Source organism: Anomaloglossus baeobatrachus, chromosome 1 (assembly GCF_048569485.1).
Source record: "Anomaloglossus baeobatrachus isolate aAnoBae1 chromosome 1, aAnoBae1.hap1, whole genome shotgun sequence".
Lineage (NCBI taxonomy): Eukaryota > Metazoa > Chordata > Amphibia > Anura > Aromobatidae > Anomaloglossus > Anomaloglossus baeobatrachus.
In genome coordinates this window covers 264,906,362-264,918,125 of record NC_134353.1, presented here as the reverse complement: position 1 = coordinate 264,918,125, position 11,764 = coordinate 264,906,362, and the positions used below count along the sequence as shown (strand labels likewise).

Sequence of the window (11,764 nt, the reverse complement as noted above, 5' to 3'; positions counted from 1 at the left end):
CCTAAAATTCCACGGGGGAACACTATTCTCCTTAAGGAGACTTTGCAAGCCAGTCTGGCTGCCAGGTAAGGGGACTTATAGCTGCAATGCCCCTCTGGGAAATATTCAAATTGTCTCTCCAGTAAAGGAGACAAACTCTAGCACAGCGCCACCTATTGGAAGTAGCGATCCTAAAAGTCACAAGTGGATTTTCGACAATCCTTTGCAATATGACTCAGGATATATAAGCCAGATCAGAATCCCAATTTGCAGACACGGTGTTTCGGGGTGCTTGCCCCTCGTCAGTGCAAAGTATGGGGGTGTCTGATCTGGCTCATGAGAAAGCTATGTGGGGACCACGGGGGAATACTATTCTCCTTAAGGAGACTTTGCAAGCCAGTCTGGTTGCCAGGTAAGGGGACTTATAGCTGCAATGCCCCTAAAATTCCACGGGGGGAACACTATTCTCCTTAAGGAGACTTTGCAAGCCAGTCTGGCTGCCAGGTAAGGGGACTTATAGCTGCAATGCCCCTCTGGGAAATATTCAAATTGTCTCTCCAGTAAAGGAGGACAAACTCTAGCACAGCGCCACCTATTGGAAGTAGCGATCCTAAAAGTCACAAGTGGATTTTCGACAATCCTTTGCAATATGACTCAGGATATATAAGCCAGATCAGAATCCCAATTTGCAGACACGGTGTTTCGGGGTGCTTGCCCCTCGTCAGTGCAAAGTATGGGGGTGTCTGATCTGGCTCATGAGAAAGCTATGTGGGGACCACGGGGGAATACTATTCTCCTTAAGGAGACTTTGCAAGCCAGTCTGGCTGCCAGGTAAGGGGACTTATAGCTGCAATGCCCCTAAAATTCCACGGGGGAACACTATTCTCCTTAAGGAGACTTTGCAAGCCAGTCTGGCTGCCAGGTAAGGGGACTTATAGCTGCAATGCCCCTCTGGGAAATATTCAAATTGTCTCTCCAGTAAAGGAGACAAACTCTAGCACAGCGCCACCTATTGGAAGTAGCGATCCTAAAAGTCACAAGTGGATTTTCGACAATCCTTTGCAATATGACTCAGGATATATAAGCCAGATCAGAATCCCAATTTGCAGACACGGTGTTTCGGGGTGCTTGCCCCTCGTCAGTGCAAAGTATGGGGGTGTCTGATCTGGCTCATGAGAAAGCTATGTGGGGGACCACGGGGGAATACTATTCTCCTTAAGGAGACTTTGCAAGCCAGTCTGGCTGCCAGGTAAGGGGACTTATAGCTGCAATGCCCCTAAAATTCCACGGGGGAACACTATTCTCCTTAAGGAGACTTTGCAAGCCAGTCTGGCTGCCAGGTAAGGGGACTTATAGCTGCAATGCCCCTCTGGGAAATATTCAAATTGTCTCTCCAGTAAAGGAGACAAACTCTAGCACAGCGCCACCTATTGGAAGTAGCGATCCTAAAAGTCACAAGTGGATTTTCGACAATCCTTTGCAATATGACTCAGGATATATAAGCCAGATCAGAATCCCAATTTGCAGACACGGTGTTTCGGGGTGCTTGCCCCTCGTCAGTGCAAAGTATGGGGGTGTCTGATCTGGCTCATGAGAAAGCTATGTGGGGACCACGGGGGAATACTATTCTCCTTAAGGAGACTTTGCAAGCCAGTCTGGCTGCCAGGTAAGGGGACTTATAGCTGCAATGCCCCTAAAATTCCACGGGGGAACACTATTCTCCTTAAGGAGACTTTGCAAGCCAGTCTGGCTGCCAGGTAAGGGGACTTATAGCTGCAATGCCCCTCTGGGAAATATTCAAATTGTCTCTCCAGTAAAGGAGACAAACTCTAGCACAGCGCCACCTATTGGAAGTAGCGATCCTAAAAGTCACAAGTGGATTTTCGACAATCCTTTGCAATATGACTCAGGATATATAAGCCAGATCAGAATCCCAATTTGCAGACACGGTGTTTCGGGGTGCTTGCCCCTCGTCAGTGCAAAGTATGGGGGTGTCTGATCTGGCTCATGAGAAAGCTATGTGGGGACCACGGGGGAATACTATTCTCCTTAAGGAGACTTTGCAAGCCAGTCTGGCTGCCAGGTAAGGGGACTTATAGCTGCAATGCCCCTAAAATTCCACGGGGGAACACTATTCTCCTTAAGGAGACTTTGCAAGCCAGTCTGGCTGCCAGGTAAGGGGACTTATAGCTGCAATGCCCCTCTGGGAAATATTCAAATTGTCTCTCCAGTAAAGGAGACAAACTCTAGCACAGCGCCACCTATTGGAAGTAGCGATCCTAAAAGTCACAAGTGGATTTTCGACAATCCTTTGCAATATGACTCAGGATATATAAGCCAGATCAGAATCCCAATTTGCAGACACGGTGTTTCGGGGTGCTTGCCCCTCGTCAGTGCAAAGTATGGGGGTGTCTGATCTGGCTCATGAGAAAGCTATGTGGGGACCACGGGGGAATACTATTCTCCTTAAGGAGACTTTGCAAGCCAGTCTGGCTGCCAGGTAAGGGGACTTATAGCTGCAATGCCCCTAAAATTCCACGGGGGAACACTATTCTCCTTAAGGAGACTTTGCAAGCCAGTCTGGCTGCCAGGTAAGGGGACTTATAGCTGCAATGCCCCTCTGGGAAATATTCAAATTGTCTCTCCAGTAAAGGAGACAAACTCTAGCACAGCGCCACCTATTGGAAGTAGCGATCCTAAAAGTCACAAGTGGATTTTCGACAATCCTTTGCAATATGACTCAGGATATATAAGCCAGATCAGAATCCCAATTTGCAGACACGGTGTTTCGGGGTGCTTGCCCCTCGTCAGTGCAAAGTATGGGGGTGTCTGATCTGGCTCATGAGAAAGCTATGTGGGGACCACGGGGGAATACTATTCTCCTTAAGGAGACTTTGCAAGCCAGTCTGGCTGCCAGGTAAGGGGACTTATAGCTGCAATGCCCCTAAAATTCCACGGGGGAACACTATTCTCCTTAAGGAGACTTTGCAAGCCAGTCTGGCTGCCAGGTAAGGGGACTTATAGCTGCAATGCCCCTCTGGGAAATATTCAAATTGTCTCTCCAGTAAAGGAGACAAACTCTAGCACAGCGCCACCTATTGGAAGTAGCGATCCTAAAAGTCACAAGTGGATTTTCGACAATCCTTTGCAATATGACTCAGGATATATAAGCCAGATCAGAATCCCAATTTGCAGACACGGTGTTTCGGGGTGCTTGCCCCTCGTCAGTGCAAAGTATGGGGGTGTCTGATCTGGCTCATGAGAAAGCTATGTGGGGACCACGGGGGAATACTATTCTCCTTAAGGAGACTTTGCAAGCCAGTCTGGCTGCCAGGTAAGGGGACTTATAGCTGCAATGCCCCTAAAATTCCACGGGGGAACACTATTCTCCTTAAGGAGACTTTGCAAGCCAGTCTGGCTGCCAGGTAAGGGGACTTATAGCTGCAATGCCCCTCTGGGAAATATTCAAATTGTCTCTCCAGTAAAGGAGACAAACTCTAGCACAGCGCCACCTATTGGAAGTAGCGATCCTAAAAGTCACAAGTGGATTTTCGACAATCCTTTGCAATATGACTCAGGATATATAAGCCAGATCAGAATCCCAATTTGCAGACACGGTGTTTCGGGGTGCTTGCCCCTCGTCAGTGCAAAGTATGGGGGTGTCTGATCTGGCTCATGAGAAAGCTATGTGGGGACCACGGGGGAATACTATTCTCCTTAAGGAGACTTTGCAAGCCAGTCTGGCTGCCAGGTAAGGGGACTTATAGCTGCAATGCCCCTAAAATTCCACGGGGGAACACTATTCTCCTTAAGGAGACTTTGCAAGCCAGTCTGGCTGCCAGGTAAGGGGACTTATAGCTGCAATGCCCCTCTGGGAAATATTCAAATTGTCTCTCCAGTAAAGGAGACAAACTCTAGCACAGCGCCACCTATTGGAAGTAGCGATCCTAAAAGTCACAAGTGGATTTTCGACAATCCTTTGCAATATGACTCAGGATATATAAGCCAGATCAGAATCCCAATTTGCAGACACGGTGTTTCGGGGTGCTTGCCCCTCGTCAGTGCAAAGTATGGGGGTGTCTGATCTGGCTCATGAGAAAGCTATGTGGGGACCACGGGGGAATACTATTCTCCTTAAGGAGACTTTGCAAGCCAGTCTGGCTGCCAGGTAAGGGGACTTATAGCTGCAATGCCCCTAAAATTCCACGGGGGAACACTATTCTCCTTAAGGAGACTTTGCAAGCCAGTCTGGCTGCCAGGTAAGGGGACTTATAGCTGCAATGCCCCTCTGGGAAATATTCAAATTGTCTCTCCAGTAAAGGAGACAAACTCTAGCACAGCGCCACCTATTGGAAGTAGCGATCCTAAAAGTCACAAGTGGATTTTCGACAATCCTTTGCAATATGACTCAGGATATATAAGCCAGATCAGAATCCCAATTTGCAGACACGGTGTTTCGGGGTGCTTGCCCCTCGTCAGTGCAAAGTATGGGGGTGTCTGATCTGGCTCATGAGAAAGCTATGTGGGGACCACGGGGGAATACTATTCTCCTTAAGGAGACTTTGCAAGCCAGTCTGGCTGCCAGGTAAGGGGACTTATAGCTGCAATGCCCCTAAAATTCCACGGGGGAACACTATTCTCCTTAAGGAGACTTTGCAAGCCAGTCTGGCTGCCAGGTAAGGGGACTTATAGCTGCAATGCCCCTCTGGGAAATATTCAAATTGTCTCTCCAGTAAAGGAGACAAACTCTAGCACAGCGCCACCTATTGGAAGTAGCGATCCTAAAAGTCACAAGTGGATTTTCGACAATCCTTTGCAATATGACTCAGGATATATAAGCCAGATCAGAATCCCAATTTGCAGACACGGTGTTTCGGGGTGCTTGCCCCTCGTCAGTGCAAAGTATGGGGGTGTCTGATCTGGCTCATGAGAAAGCTATGTGGGGACCACGGGGGAATACTATTCTCCTTAAGGAGACTTTGCAAGCCAGTCTGGCTGCCAGGTAAGGGGACTTATAGCTGCAATGCCCCTAAAATTCCACGGGGGAACACTATTCTCCTTAAGGAGACTTTGCAAGCCAGTCTGGCTGCCAGGTAAGGGGACTTATAGCTGCAATGCCCCTCTGGGAAATATTCAAATTGTCTCTCCAGTAAAGGAGACAAACTCTAGCACAGCGCCACCTATTGGAAGTAGCGATCCAAATAACTATAACTTTAAAGCTTGCCATTAAAGTAGCTCTCACCTGTCAAGTCGTAGACTCCATTTGACCTCAGGAGGTGTTAATATATTAGTGATGGATCATTTAGGTACTGTAAGCTGTGAAAGTAGAGGCCATCCAATAGATGGTGCTATTCCTTTCCCAAATAAGTGATGCACGTGCACTTTGTTGTCTTCATGATGTAAAACAAATACCCATCATTCCTCAGTCCTGTCCACCTTCTTCTATTGCTTCATGGTCCAGTTCTGATGCTTACATTCCCATTGTAGTTGCTTTTGCAAATGGGTAAGAATGGGCACTCTGCCCACTTTTATAGGTACTAACTACTACACATAATGAAACTGCTACAAGACTGCTCATTTTTGGTAATGCTCTGGCCAAGTCATCTATCCATCAGAATTTAGCACTTGTCAAAGTCGCTGAGATCCTAACGTTAGTACATTTTTCACTTTCAACACATCATCTTCAAGAACTGCCCATTCTCTGGCTACCCAATATATGACACCCCTTGACAAGTGCCGTTGTTACAAGAAAATCAACGCCATTCACTTCTTATAGCTGAGCTTTTTGGCATGGCTGATAGGTGGATTCTCATGTATATTGATGGATATAGAGAACATTAGTCTTGCATGTTTCATTGTAATAGCTGCTTTTGGTATACAATTATTTAATGTGTGTGTGTTATTTCTAGCTGTCCTGACCTTCTATACCATATTATTAACCCTAGGTTTTGCTGACTGGTGAACTTCACTTTCCATGTAGGCAGACTGTTCTGTCTACACCAGTCCCTGAAAGGAAAATACCTATTCCGACTATGTTCCTGTCCTCGTCACATTATAAGCTCGTCTTTAGTGCGTGCCTTGCAGGTGGGAGAAGGTTTTCTCATTTATATATTTTTCAGAACAGAGGTTCTGATTTGACACTGGATGCATATATGTTTGTTCATTCTTTGTCATGTTTTTAAAAGAATATGCTGGTTACAACAAACAAAGATATTGCATGAAGGAAACACTTCAAATATGTCCATTTAGCCTTTTTATATAATTTCCTTATACTTTCAAGATCTCTTCTTGCAGAAAGACACATCCTTGTTTACCCCAATGAATACATATGTGCTCTCATCATGTGGTGCACAATTATGTCCATATTGCAGATATCAGAGCTATGATGTGTAATGAACTGTGTGTCTTTCATCTTATGGACATTGGAAAGATTCCCATTAATTACCACAAGCAGAGATTTTGGAAGCCATGATTTCATGCATTTATTACTTTACTGAAACCATAATATTCCTTTTAATTCTGACAGTTCTACATTTTTTTTGTTTGAATTAGACTAGAATTCACAGTAATGTTTCATAAGTAAACCAGGGTATGTATTACAGTTTTTCTTATGATTAACTTTTAACAGCATGTTGATTAGAAATGGCATGAACAATGATTCGCGAGATCTGACCAGAAGCCTCGTTTAATGCCATATTCTCACATCCATTGTCCGAGCATGCAGAGTAATTCATGGGCAGGCCACAGGTCTGACCCCAACTTGACTGCCTCGTACACCTATATGATGCTGTCAAGCTAGGTTCAGGAGATCCCCTCACAGTCCGTCCCTCACAGAAATGCAGCCTACTCCAAGAATCTTTTGGGAAATGGGGACTGCTGCTGGCTTATTTGTTCCTAGGTGCAACATATGCAAATGACTTTTTCAGAGACTTTTACTCTAGTGCCACGTATTGGAAGCAGCAATCCTAAAAACCAATATTAACTATTTAAAGCGAAATGGTCACCAGGTTTTTCCATTATGAGCTTCAGCCACCACCAGTGAGCTCTTGTATACAGTATTCCAGACTACTGTATGGAAGAGCCCAGGCCGCTCTGTAGAACATAAGAAACACCTTTATAATACCTTTATAATACTCACCTAGGGAGTGGTCCAGTCCGATGGGTGTTTTGGTCTCTGTCCGGCGCTGCCTCTATCTTTGCCAATCGCCGACCACCTTTCCAGCCCTTGTGCATGACGCGTCCTGCGTCATTCACACAGAGAACTCCATTGCAATCCTGCGGATGCACTGAGAGTATGTGCGGGCGGTCTTTGATTTTTTTTTTGCACCTGTGCATTGCAGTACTTTGCTCTGCCCTCAGTAGGGCCGATCAAAGTGCGCAGGAGCGCAATGGTGGCCTCTTTGTGGATGACGCAGGACACATCATGCACATGGGGCTGGGAAAGAGGATGGCGACTGCACAAGATTAAGGAGGCGCCGGAATGAGAGCAGTGACACCCAACAGACCGGACCGCACCACACGTTCAGTTGTTTTTTTTTCCTTTTTAAAGTAGGGTTTTATTACTTAAAACATATGTCTTACCATTTAACTGTCCACGTCAAGATGGTCTACTGCTGTCTCTCGTATAATATATGTATAATATACCATATTTTTCGGACTATAAGGCGCACTTTTTTTTTTCCTCAAATGTTGGGGGAAAGTGGGGGGTGCATCTTATAGTCTGAATGTTGCTTCGGGGAATGAGGGTGCTGCGGTGGAGTGGGTCATCGGTGGCATGAGCAGGATGTAGCAGCCTGACGTGACCATGTGGGCCCGCTCATTTCATATACACGCCCATCCTCCCACCCATCATCCCTCAGCGCTGAAGCCGACGCTGACAGATGGGCGGGGGTGCGCACATAATTAACATCCGGCCCGCATGATCACTCCTGGCAACTACAGCCTGGAGTGATCATGTGCGGCTGTATTCACTGCCCCCGCGCATAATCATCAGCGCGGGAGGCAGTGAATAAGTATATTCACCTGTCACCGTTGTTTGCAGCATCGCAATCTCCTCCTGTCTGCCAGCCAGCTGATCTGTGTAGAGAGCGGTGAGCACAGGGATGACGTAATCGCTGTGCGCACCGCTAGTCTCCACACAGGTAAGCTGACAGGCAGACAGGAGGACGAGCGATGCTGCAGAGAAGGGTGACTGCTCCACTCAGGTCAGCGGCGCCACTGCCGGCACTGACAGGAGGAGGAGCGATGCTGCATGGAGCGAGGAAAGGCGAGTATAAACGTTTGTTTTGTGTGCCACAGATACAGGCCATATAACAGGATGGGGGTATATAGCACGATGGGGGCATATTCCAGGATGGGGGCATATAGCAGGACGGCAGTATTTAGCAGGATGGCAGTATATAGCAGGATAACGGCATATACCAGGATGGCGCTATGTAGCAGGATGGGGGCTATACCATAATGGCGGCATATAGCAGGATGGGAATATATACCAGGATGGGGTACATATATACAAGGATGGGGATCATATACAAGGCAGGAGGATCATTACCAGGATGGGGTACCTTTTAGTAGAGAATTTGGGGACATTACCCCCATAACAGTGTCAGCAGCAGATCCTCGCCCCGAAAGTGTGTCATGACCACATTATTTGCTTTAAAATTTTATTTTTCTATATTCCTCCTCTAAAACCAGGGTGCGTCTTATAGTCTGGTGTGTCTTATAGTCCGAAAAATACGGTATATTATTATTATATTATATATATATATATATATATATATATATATATATATATATATATATATATATATATATATATATATATATATATATTGTATATATTTTTTTTATTATGCTTCTAGTATGATTTCTATGTATGTTTGTTTGTTTTCAAAAAACTAATAAAAGCAATATATTTTTTATAAAAAAAAAGTGTTTTTTACATTCTACAGTGTGGCCTGGGCACTTATATACAGTATTCTGGAATGCTGTATATAAGGGCTCAATGGTGGTGGCTGCAGCTCATAAGTGAAAAACCTGGTGACAGGTTCCCTTTAACATGACTTACAATATGACTTCGGATTACTACTTCCATTAAGTGGCACTAGTGTTCATTTTCTTCCTCTCTTGAGATGTAATTTGCATATTTAGTTTCCCTGAGGAGCATTGCATGGCTTATAAGCCTCCTTTAAATTGGCATGTCACTCTCCACAAGATGAAATGTTAGGCTATGTGCGCACTAGAAATGTGAAGTTTCTCAAGAAAATTTCTTGAGAAACTTCTGGGAGTGAAAGATTTCCGGACCTCCGGAAAAAATCCGCACCAAATCCGCATGCGGATTTGCCGCGGATTTGCCACGGATTAGCCGCGGAATTGCCGCGATTTTCCCGCGGGTGGTTCCCTGCGGATTTTTGCAGGCTGTACTGCCGAAATCCGCAGGGTACCTGCGGAAATAATGGACATGTTCATTTTCTCAAGAAATTTTCTCGAGAAATTCTTCTCAAGGAAATTTCTTGAGAAAAATCCGCACAAGTGCGCACAGCTAATTTTTTTTTTCATAGAAATTGCTGGGAAATGTCTGCACAAAGATTGCAGACATTTCTCAAGAAATTTCCGCGGCAAATCCGCGGGTAAAAAGCTCTAGTGCGCACAGAGCCTTACTCTTTCGATCCCGATAAGGGCAATATAATGTTTTTTTCTATTTGAACATTTGTAGTACCTATTGTGACCTACAGGTGTCACTCTTACATTTGAAGCCATTGTGTCACTATTGTTGCAGATGCTAAATTATGAAAGATCTAATTTTATTTAGAAAATGTCACTAACACCTTTCCTCTTTCTGTGCAGAGCATTTAAATATAATAATGTTCGAGCTGTCACAGAGACTGCACAAAGCTTTCTCCAAAGTTGATATGTCTTTCTATACTTCAAGCGAAAATGAGACACCTGGGAAAGATAATGCTGGTCCCCTTTGTCTTCACCAGCAGCGAGCAAAGCTTGTAATGGTCAGAAAAGAAGGCCCCAACAAGGTAACTTCTTCCTTTCCGTGTATTATAAATTTAGGAGAAGGAGTTGACTCGCAAACAATTATTGTGTTAGATCAGTCATAGCCTAACAAGTTCACAATTGAATTTATTAAGGTATTTTTTATCTGGGTGTTGATATTGTTACTGTACTTGTTATTGTGAACTTTTGCTACTACCTTTTTTCCCTTCTCTAAATGTCCACCTATTATGTACAGTTATAGTAAGATGAAGTGTCTTCTCTTGTACTGATTACACAGGTCTGCAATAGTAAAATTGTTTAAAAAAAAAATTATGATTTTTTTTTTTTATGTACTTTCAATCGCTGAACCTTTTTAGTAAAAAAAAAAAAAAGATAAAAATTAAAATTCCATTGTGTATAGTTTTTCACAAGAACGGACTCAATAGGCTTCCAAAAGAAGAGAATTCCAAAAGGAATTCCTTTTATATTTTTCTCAAGACGGTGCTCTAGTCTATTGCAGTGATGTTCCTGGGATAATTGAAAAGTTTAACTTTTGAGAACAATGTGGGCGAGTGAAGACTTTGGTTCATCCAAAAAAAAAAGTCTGAAGGCTGTGCTACCGCATAATGTCAGCAAGTATGCTTCAGTGTCTGAAAGTTCTCTTTTTTTCCTTGGGCAGCAAGGAGGATACACAAAGTACCCATGCTTTTTGTGTGAGTGGGACAGCCGGGATAGGACTCGTCACAGGAGGCAATAAAGTTGGCCAATGAGAACATCTTTGCAACCTGAACTCAAGGACATAATTGTGGAAATGTTTAGTTGATCCCACTAAAATTCTCCTGCCACCACTCCACATTAAGCTTGGACTGATGAAGGAGAAACTTTAAGTACCTGTGTACCAAGTTTCAGGGACCGTCCAAAGCAAAGCTGAAAGAAGGCATTTTTGTGGGTCCGGTTATTCAGAAACTCATGTAAAAGCTATGACCAGGTGCACCCCAATCAGGATGGTCCATGACTCAAGATATCTCGCCTCACTATGTGTCAGCGGGCCTCAATAGACAAGGGCAGAGCAGGGTTAGTACCTCACTGTTTCACATCTGCCTGTGGACAAGATACACCGCCCAAAAAGGCGGTTGGGACAACTCCCCTATGTGTACAAAGTCCAAAAAAAGTATGCAGAACTAAAGAAATGAGCTGGAACACCAATTGTTATAAGTGCAATGTGTGATGTGCACCTAAACATTGCCTTTACACCAATAGGTGTGCTGGCCCATTTATTCAGGCTTGCGTATATTAAAGGGGTCATCCTGGATTGAACATATTATGATTTGTCAGGTGCAGTCTGACGCCTAACACCCCACCAATGAAGTAAAATCGATTCTGACAATAGCCGGATGTACATTTTAGAGAGTGGAACACGACTTACTGCTCCTTACATTACTTCGTGACCTCTATTGTGTAATGTTGTTTATCTCCTATTCAAATGAGTAGAAGGTAAAAACAGTACTCCGCAGCAGCCACGAGAAAATTACAGAGCTACTGTATTCAACGCGGTGTGTCCATTTTTAGCCGGCCGTTGTCAGAGCAGATTTCAGCAGGGTGTCTGATATTATATAAATGACCTATACTCTACATTGCACTGTCTTGAACCCTTTCAAAATCCTGAAAAGGGCAACTTCATAAAACTGCCCCTGGGGGACTTGGTCATAATTATTGGAATACATGTTCTAACTCAGTCACCACTTAAAATAGTCACCAATGCCAATCACATACCATCTGCACTGAAAATACAGATGTTGGC

At 44.5% G+C, this 11,764-nt stretch overlaps 1 protein-coding gene across 1 annotated transcript in view; it reads left to right on the top strand.

Annotated features, from left to right (window-relative positions):
* The window catches only part of ZGRF1 (zinc finger GRF-type containing 1), a 189,658-nt gene that overhangs the window by 103,942 nt on the left and 73,952 nt on the right, over positions 1–11,764 (top strand). Inside the window, exons 9-10 of the mRNA XM_075349440.1 lie at positions 5,925–6,063; positions 9,826–10,007. Of these exons, the coding sequence (XP_075205555.1) occupies positions 5,925–6,063; positions 9,826–10,007 (321 nt within the window). The remainder of the gene's footprint in view (positions 1–5,924; positions 6,064–9,825; positions 10,008–11,764) is intronic.